This window comes from Cetorhinus maximus, chromosome 2 (assembly GCF_964194155.1).
Source record: "Cetorhinus maximus chromosome 2, sCetMax3.hap1.1, whole genome shotgun sequence".
NCBI classification, from domain to species: Eukaryota; Metazoa; Chordata; class Chondrichthyes; order Lamniformes; family Cetorhinidae; genus Cetorhinus; species Cetorhinus maximus.
The window spans coordinates 164,715,160-164,728,497 of record NC_135880.1 but is presented as its reverse complement, the minus strand read 5'-3'; the positions used below and the strand labels follow the sequence as shown (position 1 = coordinate 164,728,497).

General features: G+C 39.1%; 1 protein-coding gene across 3 annotated transcripts in view; it reads right to left on the bottom strand.

Moving 5' to 3' along the window:
• The window catches only part of ermp1 (endoplasmic reticulum metallopeptidase 1), a 38,882-nt gene that overhangs the window by 8,792 nt on the left and 16,752 nt on the right, over window positions 1–13,338 (bottom strand). For all 3 annotated transcript variants that reach the window (XM_078570579.1, XM_078570581.1, XM_078570580.1), the window contains exons 7-10: window positions 10,454–10,666; window positions 8,387–8,607; window positions 7,038–7,212; window positions 467–657 (exon numbers count right to left, since the gene is read on the bottom strand). In XM_078570579.1, coding sequence (XP_078426705.1) covers window positions 467–657; window positions 7,038–7,212; window positions 8,387–8,607; window positions 10,454–10,666 — 800 coding nt within the window. The remainder of the gene's footprint in view (window positions 1–466; window positions 658–7,037; window positions 7,213–8,386; window positions 8,608–10,453; window positions 10,667–13,338) is intronic.

The following is a 13,338-nucleotide window of genomic DNA, read 5'->3' as shown; positions in this document are numbered from 1 at the left end:
TATATTCAAGGCTGTGATAAACAGATTTTCAATCAGTAAGGGAATCAAGGGTTATGAGGGCAAGGTAGGAAAGTGGAGTTGAGGATTATCAGATCAGCTGTGATCTCATTGAATGGTGGAGCAGACTCGATGGGCTGAATGACCTACTTCTGCCCCTATATCTTATGGTCTAACTCCACCAATGCTCCAACAGAGTAGCAAACAAGTTTATTCAGAGGGTATCACAAACAACCATCCTAATGTATCACAGCTGCTTTTAAAAGGAAGCGAGATGAATACACAAGGGACAAAAGTGAAAGATATACTGGAAAGGCGAGATGAAGAACTCAAATCTTCAACAGGTAATTTTTTTTTTTAAAGTGTTGCTTATATCTTTCGTTTCAGTTTCTCAAAACACAAAAGACTTTTCCTTTAATCCCTTTAAATCTCAATACACTCTTGAATGTAATGAAACATGACCACTTACAAAGTAGGTAGTTAGAATAATAGTGCATGCTGCAATAATGGAAGCCAGTGCAACATCAGGAGGTATTTCAGTGCCACTACGGCCTAGGATGGGGGTGAACATTTCAAATGCACCCCAAAACAGATACATGGTCAATAAATGAGGAATAAATAGGCCCAGAAAATAAATTGCTGTCAGCTTCACTGTAGCACCTAGGTTAAACAGAAAGAAACAGAAAACCATCAAAAAAAAATACAGCATTGATGACTTCCAAAAACTTTAAAAACGTATAAATATTTCTTTCCCCTGACAGATTACATATTTCAGGTTTCAGTATCTACAAGAATTTCTTGTATCCAATAGGAAAAGTCAGAAAATAAGAAAAGCTCATGACCAAGGTAAAAATACACAAAAATAATCATCAAAACAGGCATACAACCTACAATTGCAAACACTTCAGCTAGAATAGAATTTTGGGTTAAAAAAAAATTCTCCAGCTGCTCCCAATATAAAATCCCAACATAATTTCTCCATATATTTGCAGAAAAAAACAAAATTACATGGAAAAATGAGTGGCATGTAGGAAAGGTTAATTGTTATACAATTATCCGTAGGCACATTATGCTACTAATCAGGAAAATTACATGCACTTCCAGCCAAGAGAATGACTACAATCTTTCATGCCAGACTCCCTCTGCTTTTTAGTTCCATCTTTTAGAGAAAATGCATCTCTGTATTGTCTCATTTATTCCCAAATACTAAAGACATTTGCAACAAACATGCAATCAAACAAACCAACACAATAAAATTGCCCTGCTTTTTATGATCGTTAGCATTCGGTATTTCGTTACTTCTGTTTTTCCCAGTGTCAACATCAAACATATAACATACAGCATAACTAGAGGCAGAATAAAAACAACTTTATTCAAAAAATGTGCCTCCTAAAGCACCAGTTTAACAGTTTAAAGTCCAACCATTCTGTGGTCACTCTGAGCTTGCCAATTAAGTGCTGATTTGTTGGTATCTTTGTGGTGCAGACTAATCCCTCGATGGAACTCAAATCCAATAGTTAAGCTGTTTTTTGGGGAACCAAGGCAACTTTCCCCCAATCAGTCTGTCCTGGATTCTATCCTAGGTTTCAAGAATTTTCAAACTTTTCAAGTTCTCCAAGTTCCCTTGATCCAAACAATCTAGTTGGTCAGTGTCAGCGCATTCCATTATCTGAGAGAGAAGCAAGGAAATTGTGGGGAGATGCCAATTTTACAGGGAACAAAAACTATTTGAGTCCTGAAAGGATGATAGAAACTCTTTCACTACTCTCTGTAAGCAATACTGACCAACTGATGGTGCTGACGATGTGCTACCATCTATAAAAGTGAAGGTCAACACTGATGTATTAAGCTGGTCTAGTTTAAATTAACTCTTATGGAAGTTTTTTAAGATGGGATTTTGAAACTGGTGTGACATGGAACAAGGCACCAATGGATAAAAGCAAAATACTGCAGATGCTGGAAATCTGAAATAAAAACAGAAAATGCTGGAAAAACTCAGCAGGTCTGGCAGCATTTGTGGAGAGAGAAACAGTGTTAACATTTCTTCAGAGCTAAAGAGAAATAGAAATGTGATGCATTTTATACTGTTTAAGAGGGGGTGGAGCAAAATAGAAAGTCAGGGATAGGTGACAACTAAGGAGAGATTGACAAAGGTGTCATGGGCACAAGACAAGGAGTGTGAAAAGTAGTTAGAAAGAGTAAAGAAGGTGCTGATAGTGGCATAAAGGTAAAATAGCAGAAGGTGTTAATAGCAGAACAAGGGTCAGCACTCTGTGAAAGCACAACTTAGAAACAAGTGATGGATGGCCCTGTTTGGGGGGGGGCGGGGGGAGAGAAGGGGGTTGGGGAAAAAGATTTTTAAAATGAACAAATAAATAAAAGAATAAAATAAAATATAAATGTAGAAGAGATCGCTTTGGGTGCAGCGAATACAATGAACTACGGTCTCCTCTACTTTGGGGAGACTAAATGCAGACAGGTTGACCACTTTGCGGAACACCTTTGCTCAGTCCGAAAGCTTGACCCAGACCTTCCAGTCCTGCCATTTCAACACACCATCCTGCTCAAATGCCCACATGTCCATCCTTGGCCTGCTGCAATGTTCCAGTGAAGCCCAACGCAAACCGGAGGAACAGCACCTCATCTTCCAAATAGGCACTTTACACCTTCTGGACTGAACATAGAGTTCAACAACTTCAGACCATGAACTCTCTCCACCATCTTGATCTCTTTTTCAACCCAATTTCTACTTATTTATTTTATTCTTTATCCTTTTTTTCCCCAACCCCCCCCCCACCCCCACCCCCCGCCCCCCCACCAAAGGGCCATCTGTTACTTGTTTCTATATTGTGCTTTGTTCTACGTTGTGCGGCCCTTGTTCTGCCATTAACGCCTTCTGCTATCTTACCTTTATGCCACTATCAGCATCTTTACTCTACCTCTACCATTAACTTTGCCTTGTGTCTATGACATCTTTGTCAATCTCTCCTTAACTGTCACCCATTCCTTACCTTCTATCTTGCTTCACCCCCTCAAACAGTCTAAAATCCATCACATTTCTACCTCTCTTCAGCTCTGAAGAGTCATATGGACTCGAAACATTAACACTGTTCCTCTCTCCACAGATGCTGCCAGACCTGCTGAATTTTGCCAGCATTTTCTGTTTTTTGTTTAAGACACCAATGGATATCAGTAAGATTAACGGAGATAGATCCGCAGGGCATAGTGCGAGATAAGATGGGGATTGCAAAGTTATGAATGAGTCACACTTCAAATAGGTTCAGATGGCTGGCAATCTGGTCTTTTAAAAAGTTGGGAGCGGGGAGCCAAAAGGCATAAATGAGGGCAGGCCTGTTGAGGTTAATTTGGGGGCCTTTTACATCACATTCATTGGGACCTAACCCCACGTGAGCTTTTTTGCTAACGAGTTAAATTTTATAAAAACAGAAGACAAAATTCTGGAGTTGCACCCAAGTCAATAAAGAGTCACAGGCATGACTGGCTGAATGGCTTCTTTGTGCGCCGTATCTTTTCCATGGTTCTGTGGAGTCAAGAATAAAGTCTGTCTACATATTGAGTAGAGAGAAAAAAAAGGGGAAAAGCACAGAAAAACTGCAGAGCAAGAAGCAATGAAAAAAAATTCCCAATCTTTTGGGCAGAAACCAATTCAATGCAGCAGGAATAAAAACATTATGTTTACATAGAGTAGTTTAAAGGCTTTTTTTCATCTTTTCAGGGCTTCACAAATAGAACTGGCATCTCTCCAGTACATCCTTGCCTCCCACCATTCAGATGATAGAATGAGCTACCACTGACCAACTTCAGGTGAAGAGTCATCAAGACCTGAAACATTAACTGTTTCTCGCAACAGATACTGTCCAACCCGAGTATTTCCAGTGTTCTCCGTTTTCATTTCAGATTTCCAGTAACTCCAGTATTTTGCTTTTGTATTAATGCTGTAGAAAATCTTCAGCTGCATTAGAAAAGGCAGAGAGAGTGGTGAAATATCCAACTCCTCATTTTGGTGCCAATGACAAATAAAATGGATCAGGACCAGTTTAATTCTGGAGCTGACGAAAGTGAAGATGAGTCTAGCCTAGACAACATGCAGGGGGAATAGCACAGAAAGGCGAATGATGTATACAAAATTATGTCATGTTTCTGTCCTATCTTTCAGGTGCAGGGTCCCTAAAACAAAATGACATAGGCATTACTGGAAAATTGATATTCCTTTTGCGATGGAATTCTAAGGAAAACTGATTCTCAGTGCACTTCTCTCCTGCTCTCTTTCTAACAGAGTGAAAATTGGACATGGCTGGACAATGGTAATGTAGCATGCTGTTTTTTTGCATTCCATGTTGAATTGTCCTGCAAGATGCAGAAACTCTGGTTTTCTCCCAACCTTAAACATGCCAACTTGGTGGACTGTGGATCACAGGTTGGCAACCACTGTAGAAGTGAATCCCTGACCACAGACATGATGCACATAAGGTATACAGTATGATAGGAGAGTTGATAAAACCATCCCCCGTGAACTGACCAAAATTTTACAAACAAAAATGAAAAGTGGAAGAAAATTCTTAAAACGTAGCGACAGTGTTTTTGCAAGTATTAGTTTTCGACAAGTACAAATTACAAACTTGATGAATGATCCAATGGCCGTTTCTTGGGTTTGATTGAATTGTTAGCCAAGAAGGATCAGATTTTGAGCAATAATACTGATCTTGTGAAAAAGACACAAATGCAAAATGGAAGACGTCAAGTGCATTCTTGTCATCCAAGAGCTAAAATAAATTTACGGAAGAATGTGCTGAGCACATTTTTAATTTCATCCAAGAGTGTGCTCACAGAGGCCAAGCTTCCTTCAATAATTTGATGCAACATCAGACAATTCACACAAAGAAGAGATTGCACTAGTGACGAGATATATTCATCAGTAGAAAACTGATTCAACAATGCTTTTTGTACTTCAGCGACTTAAACTTGAATACTGGTGAGAAAATAGCTGAGGTAGCTGAACAGGTTCAATATCAAACTCAGTCATGGAAAAGCTTACGATATTGGAGTTAATATGACAGGAAAGTATTCTCAAGTATAGGTGGTTCTTTTTGACAGAATCTACAGATAGATTTTTCTCCTTATGGAGTGCACACACCGAACCTATTTGGTGTTGATTTAGCCACGTAATCAACTGATTGCATCACATTCTATGAGATTACATAGGATATACAAGGCACAGAAACAGACCATTCAGTGCAACCATTTCATTCCAGTATTTATCTTCCACTCATACATCCTACCATCACAACCTTTTCCCTCATATGATTGTCTAACTTCGCTTTAAGTGCATCTATTATTCACTTCAGCCACTCGTTATGGTAGCGAGCTCCACATTCTTACCACTCTGGGTAAAAGTTTCTTCTGAATTTCCGATTAGATTTCTTGGTAGTTATCATATTGATGGACCTCGTGCTACTTACTTCATTGGCAAGCAAAAAAAAAAACTCTTATTTACCCTAGCAGGGATTACAAAGACCAGAGTCAGGCCCTGATGACTAGCTACCTAATTAACTAACTGTGCAGCTACCTATAACAGGCAGCTTGTTTACCACTAAGACAATGAAAGAAACAAGAAGTTAAGGTTAAAGTTAAATTAAATGCCAAATGCAAAAATTGCCTAGATTTTAGAAAGAGATCAACCCTTAAAATTCCCTCACTCATCAAATTCCCCAAGCTAAGCAAGTACTTTGTCAAAGCAGTACTCTGTGCTCCTGTATCTTACAATATTTTCCGTGCAAGTCCACAAAGGTGGGAGATTTTGAAGGGGGGAAAAAGTCTCCATTTCATTCCATTTAATATCTGATATACATGCTGACCAGTGTCAATCATGTGTGAGCTTTTATCAAGAGTTGAAAAGACTTCAGGGTAGTACTGAATGAATTGCTTGAATGAACCAGGCTGCCACAATCCCAAGTATTTCTAGTCTCCAGAAATCCATCCCAATTTAAATAAATTTTACTCACCAGTTTGGCTAAAAATTCTAATGCCATCAATGAACAAAATCTAGTGTTTCAGGATCAAGATACTGCCTTGATGTTGCAAAAGCCAACATCGAAAGCCTGATGAATGAATTGGAGTAGTTGATTTTGAATGATTGCAAGCCCATCATGGCAATTCTTGGCATCTATCCCCCAGAGGTATAAGTGGCATTATCCCATTCACATCCACCCTCTAGATAAGAGTAAAAGATGATGCAGTTGTAGATAGCAAAAACAGATCTGTAAAGGACCAGCTTTGGGAAAATATTTTCTCAAATATTGGTCTCAAAAAGCACAGTAATGCACTCACATTTATCTGCAAAAAAATTTTAATGGCTATGGACCTTTATTGAAAGGCAAAAAAAGTTGATCACAATGATTTTCTCAGCTTTTATTGCACTGATATCTCTGGTGATATATAAGATTTTTTCCCCTTCACCTCCTGTTCTTGTGCCATTGAATTGCACAAGAACAGGAGGTCCAGCAACATGAATTTTTGCTGGGGGTCCTTTGATTTCACAAGGGATGCTGGGGATAATATGAAAGCTGGGATATTGTGAAAGCCAAGGGCTTTTGTTAACAGATTTATAAAGTAAGTCACCAAATATTCCTCGACCAAAAATATATTAGTCAGATTGTGGGTCTGACAGATAGCAAAAATTTGAGTGCCTTACCCCTACACCTGCCATCTACCCTAGTAATCCCTCCTTCGTAGGGCAATCCAAAGTCTAGGTCTACATGAAAGGCAAGACAAAATGTGACAGAGATTGGCAGAAAGGGAAATACAGCATTAAAGTGATAAACACAGTAAGCATTAGAGAGTGGAAGACAAGCAGAGAGTGACGGGAAGAGAATTTTTGTGTAGCACAACAGAAGATCAACCAAAAGTACAGAAAGCGAAAAGTGTGTTCAAGTATTTCTTGAATTGTGTATTTATTTCATACTCATTTTCTACATAATTATACAAAATATGAGAGTTTACCTTTTTGTTATCGTCCCTACCTTTTTGTTTCAGCTCCTTCCCAATCAGTAATTTCACAAATAGAGGAAAAGCCACCCACAATCCAGGCACATAGGCTGAGCACAGGTTTCGTTGGGTAAAGTAAATCAAAGCGCAGCACCAGATTGTTAATGAAACATCAAAATACACCTCCGCCAGGTAAAACTCATTCATGTTCTGTACACAAACAAAATGATAATTTAGGAGGTCAGACATATGCCAAGAATAATTAAGTTTGGTGTCTTCATAGCCTATTCATTGTAAAGATTAGAGACTCAGGGAAGCATCATGCATTGCCTATACAAGCTGCTTTTGACAGCGAGACCTCGATTCCCCTGCCATAATGGAGTGGAGATCTACATACACGTCAATCTAGAAAAATCTGACCAATCCTTTTTTAAAGCAAAGATGCTATTTTTAAAGCAGTCATGATTTTGCCCGAAAGTGCATGCCTCAGACAGACATTCCTAGGCCTTGCCTAGATGGCTAACAGGGAACAAGAAAAGACCACCTCATTATTTATCTCAGCCACAAACTAATCCTATCCGGAATGGAATACACAGAATATTTGGTTCTGCTTAGATATTGGTGAATTCAAACCATTGTTTACACGGGGCATGATTCAGTATGTTCCAACCATATTTTTGGTATAAGTAGAGTCAATGTAACCAAAGACAAATGCATGGGGTTTTGGAGTACCACTTTACAATAACGATTTACCACAGAATGCAGTTACTGGGGTTAGTGTGACAATGGTCAGTATTCACTGTTGCTGTGAAAAAGGCAGAAATCTAAAAAGCTAAAAGTTCTTCATAACTCAAACCCTAAACACTAGAGATCTGCCTGTGGCTCATTTCCACAGTAGCTTCAGCACACAAATGGTTCCTTTAAATATTCATGACCGGAACTGGACAATAGTATGCAAGATGTGGTCTGACTAGAGTTACAGTTTGGGGAATATAGTTCTGGTTAAGTTGCCCTCATATACATAAACAGGAATTTTTAGCCGATACCTTGGCAGCTCATTAGCATGGGAGTTGAAACCCCTGGCTTGGTCATAAAAATGCTCAAACTATGCCTGTCAAAAGATGGTTGCAAATTGCATTCGTTTTTCCTCTTTCTCCTCCCCACCCTCATACTTGGCTTCTGCAAAGTCAAGAAGCCATGAGGGAATTATACATCACTCCGCAAACTGAATCTTCAAAAGCTCTAGCGCTAAATCTGCCACTTGGGCTTTGAGGGGGTTTGAAGAAGTGAATAGAAAGAGGAGATAGAAGAGAAAAATAGTAGGCATCAATCGACAAGACATGGAGTGCAAATAACAAACTGAAAGGTGAACCAATATACTTACTCCATAGTAAAGATTTTTTGCAAGTGTGTGAATCAGTATGAGCTTCACAAGGGCTATTGACCCATACAATATAACAGAAACATAGAAGTGGGAGTACCAAGACATCGCATGCCCAGTCAGAGACACGAACACTGCTACAATAAGGGTGGTTACAAAGATGATAAACCAGCAGATTATTGTGACACCGATTCCATAAAGGAGATCCCTCCTATAGTGAGATCCTGTAAATAATCACAGCAGTTATACTTTTCAGGATAAACATAGAAATAATTGATGACCTCCAATAGTTAGTTATTAAGGACAAAACAACATACATTGATATAGTGCATTTAATGTAGCAAAATCATCCAAAAGCACTTTAGCAGAACATTGAGAGACAAAAGTTAATACAGAGCCACATAAAGGGATATTAGGATAGGTTACCAAAAGCTTGGCCAAAGAGTTAGCTTTTAAGGAGCAACCAAAAGGAGGCGCGAAAGGCAGAGGGGTTTTGGGAGTGAATTCCAAAGCTTGGGGTCTAGGCATCTAAAGCCACTGTGCCAATGGTATAGTGATAAAAATCAGGATGTATAAGAGGTCAGAATTGGAGAAGCATAGAAATCTCAACAAAAGGGGCTGTAAAGCTGGAGGAGGTTAGAGATAGGGGAGGGATGAGGTTGTAGATGGATTTGAACACAAGAATGAGAATTTTGAAATTGAAGTGTTGCCGATCAGGGAGACAAATAGAGCAGCAAACATACAGGTAAAGGGAACTCAGTAAGAGTTCAGATAAGGGCAGAGTTCTGGATGAGCTCAAGTTTACTATCTCTCTAGTAATTTTCTCCTCTCCTTTCCATTTCATTTCATTTGAAACTTTAATTAGCAGAAGTCAGCAATCTATTCATTTACAACCCAGCCCATTAATGATCTCACCTCAAAGACCATCATATGCATGCTCCATTTCAGATAATGATCAGAAGTGGGAACACTGGCAAAATTTTAGCTTCCATATTAGCAATAGCTATGCCGCCACTGCTGCCTCAGTTGGGATCAGCCAACGTAGCACAGACCAGGGAACCATATACTCATTGTGTCACTGTTGGAGCTCCAGAATTATCGATTTTACCAAAAGAACATTGACGTTCTATTCTAGTTCTCAAAAAAAGTGTTTAAATTTACACACATTAGCCACCCTAAATATTTGAGAATAGGTGTTAGTTTTTAAAATATGCAAAATAATTTGGCCCAAATTTAACTGCAAAACACAAACCTATAATGCTGATGAGTTTGTAACATAATTGTGGGATGCAGTCTCAACGTGCAAAAGAAGGGCAAATCTACACATTTTCTAGACTCCTCTACATCACAGAATCTTTCTCCTTCTGTTGAATGAAAACACTTTTGTCGCATGCAGTCATCAAGTGATAACAATGATTTGGAGTTTGGTGCTGATATCTTGACACTATTGCCTTGACATTCCTAAACTCCCCTGCCATTACAGGCACTTCAAAAGGAAAATAAAGACATATTTAAAAACACCCACTCACATGCTTCAAATGTGTCTAAGCCCTCACAGACAATATGTTACTTTGAAGTGCTGTGATTACCCAAACAAAGCAGCCACTTTTGACAAATGATCCATCAATATCAGTGAAACTAATGACCAGTTGTTATTGGTGATGTTGATAGTGGTAGAAATGTTGTAGGGCATACGAGAAGTAACCGCTGCTCTTCCTGGAACAGTGATGTAGGATCTTTAAAGTCCAACTGAAGCACAATATCAAATAGTTGCAGACTCTGCTTAATATTTCAAACAAAGGACAGCACCTCCGACTACGCAAAACTTCTTCGGTTAAATCTGTCACTATTCTGTTTTCAAGCCCTGTGGTGGGGCTTACACCCTGCAACCTTCGGGCCTAGAGCCAGTACAACCAGAGTTAAACTGACATGAGCCAAACATTCTTTGCTAAATATTGCAATATTATTTTAAGTCCAATGTAACTATACTTCCTTAAAGCATGAATATATTTAGGATTAAAAAGCCACCACTGCAAAAAAAGAAAAATCGGTTAAAAATTTGAGACTTACCTTGATTTACTGATAATGAGAATTTTTTTCCCAAGTAGACAATAGCTGCCACAGCCACCAAATAGTTTATTATAGCACCAATCCGTTGTGGGTAGGCCACAACAAACAATCCAAGTACATCAAAAAATATCATGGTCCCATGGCGATACTGTGTTGAGTCAGCTAACTCCTCAGATGTTGCCAAGTACTGCAGTACAGCCAGGATATTGTCACCTACAAATACCATAAGAGAGTTTAGAACAATGGCTTAAAAATGGTTTTACTTACCTACTTCCACATTCTAACTCTTTGTGTATTTAGTGAATAAACAAATATGGCAGAGGAACTACTGAAAGATGAAGGACAAATTCTAACATGATTCAAAGCAGATTTCTCTAAATTGAGATGAGCTCTCAATGTGTTTTTTTTTAAAAAAAGAAAAAATAAGTTATTCCAGATTGGGGAGGGCCGGAGGCAGGAATTTTAACTGTTCACAAGTTGTAATAGACTGGCAGTTTATCTATTCCTTGAGAAGCAACAGCTTCTTGAATATATTGCCAGCTGGTGTGATGAGTGCTGACCCTCTGCATGCCTTGAAGAGGGAGCTGGACAGTTTGCTGACTGGGGCAAAAATCCTGTCATATAAAAAAGGTAACTATTTTTTTATAGGTAATACTTGGCCCATGAAGGGAATTCCACAGCGTATTAATTAGTTCATGGGATGTGAGCACCGCTGGCTAGGAAAGCATTTATTGCCCATCCTTAGTTGCCCTTGAGAAGTTGGTGGTGAGCTGCGTTCTTGAACTGCTGCAGTCCATGTAGTGTAGATACACCCACAGTGGTGTTAGAGAGGGAGTTCCAAGATTTTGACCCAGCAACAATAAAGGAACGACGATATATTTCCAACTCAAGATAGTGAGTGGCTTGGAGGGGAACTTCCAGCTGGTGGTGTTCCCATGTGTCTGCTGCCCTTGTCTTCTAGATGGTAGTGGTTGTGGGTTTAGAAGGTGCTGTCCAAGCAGCATTAGTGAGTTCCTGCAGTGCATCTGTAGATAGTACACACTGCTGCCACAGTGCATCAGTGGTGGATGGAGTGAATGTTTGTAGATGGGATGTCAATCAAGCAGCTGCTTTGTCCTGGATGGTGTCAAGCTTCTTGAGTATTGTTGGAGCTGCACTCATCCAAGCAAGTGGAGAGTATTCCATCACACTCCTAACTTGTGCCTTGTAGATGGTGGACAGGAGTCAGGAGGTGAGTAACTTGCCTCATGATTCCTAGCCTCTGACCTGTCTTTGTAGCCACAGTATTTATATGGATAGTCCAGTTCAGTTTCTGGTCAATGGTAACCCCCAGAATGTTGATACCATTCAGCAATGGTAATGCCATTGAATATCAAGGGGCAATAGTCAGATTCTCTCTTGTTTGAGATGGTCATTGCCTGGCACTTGTGGCGTGAATGTTACTTGCCACTTGTCAGCCCAAGCCTCGATATTTTCATCTCTCCCAGGCAATTACATGGTTATGGGAAAGGAGGTGGAAAGTAGTATTGAACAATGATGGAGCAGCCAATGGTGGGGTAGGCTTGATAAACATCTGGTCTTTTCCTTCCTGTCATTTTCATATGCTTGCATTTCATCAAAGGCATCTTGTTTACTGCTGCATCAATTGATCAGTATTCTAAAAGCCACCCAAGAAAACAAACATTTGCAAAAGGTCTCTTTGCAGATAACCCACTTTTCTGAGCAGTCCTTGTTGTCCACCTGAATGATCTGGGTACAATACAATGGTGGATTCTTCTCGCATGTAAAAATTGGTGAGCACCACACATGAAAGTTGCTTTTTCTTAACTGGTAGTTATCATGAACCCTCAGTAGCAAGTCATTGTTTGAAACAGATTAAATTTACCATGTTGCTACTATTTTATGATAATACCCTAAACAGGTACACCTGGCCAGACGTGTCTCAATTGCAGATATTTTGTCAAGGATGAATGACTAGCCATGAGCCAGAAGGTTCAATGGGTTCCCTGGCTATCTTCCAACTTCTGAAACCAGGCACCTGGAACCAAACCCAACTCAAACTGATAAGTTTGTGACTGTAAAGTTCCAAAGAACTCAATAAAAGGGCACGGTCAAACTGTTGAGGCAGAATAAAGAAGCTTTATTATACATGTATTCAATGTGCTTGGGGGCAAATTATAAATAAAATGTTTCATCTCCTAGCAAGGAACACTTCTAGAGCACAGAAGTCAATGCAATTTTAAATGCCTAACTACAGTACCATGAATACTTGGGGGAAGTTTAGAAATTAAAAATTAGAATTATTTTGTAATCTGAGAAAACCATTTTAACACATTACTTCTGTCACAAAAACATTTCTATCTACCCCTGTAAGTAAGTAAAACATTAATTCTATTAAAAAGAACACTGAGTGAATGTGAAAATACTATAATTGATGTTGTACAATTTAATAATATAATAATTCCAAAAGAGAATTATCTGTGAACATACTTCTCTGCTGAAAAGCTCTTTTTTGCACTATTTACAAATGTACAGAAATGTTTTGAAATGTACAGCCTTGGAAAGTAGATAGAGACTCCAGTTAGGAAACAAGCTACCATAGGAGAATTTCCCATAGGAGAATTTCCCAGTAAAAATTTCCCAGTTAGGATAGAAAAAAGGGTCATCATTTCAACACTGGGCAAAAAAACAAATTCTCCACTGGTAACTAGAAGCATAAATTTATCACTAAAAGAGTAATGGAACAGGTTTTACATGCACGCACATACACAAACCTTAAGGCACGGAATCTGAAACTGTGGTGGAAGTACAATCCAGAACAGCTTTTAAAAGATAACAGGTTAAATATTTGATTTTTAGAAGAAAAGAAAGGGCAGGGAATTGGG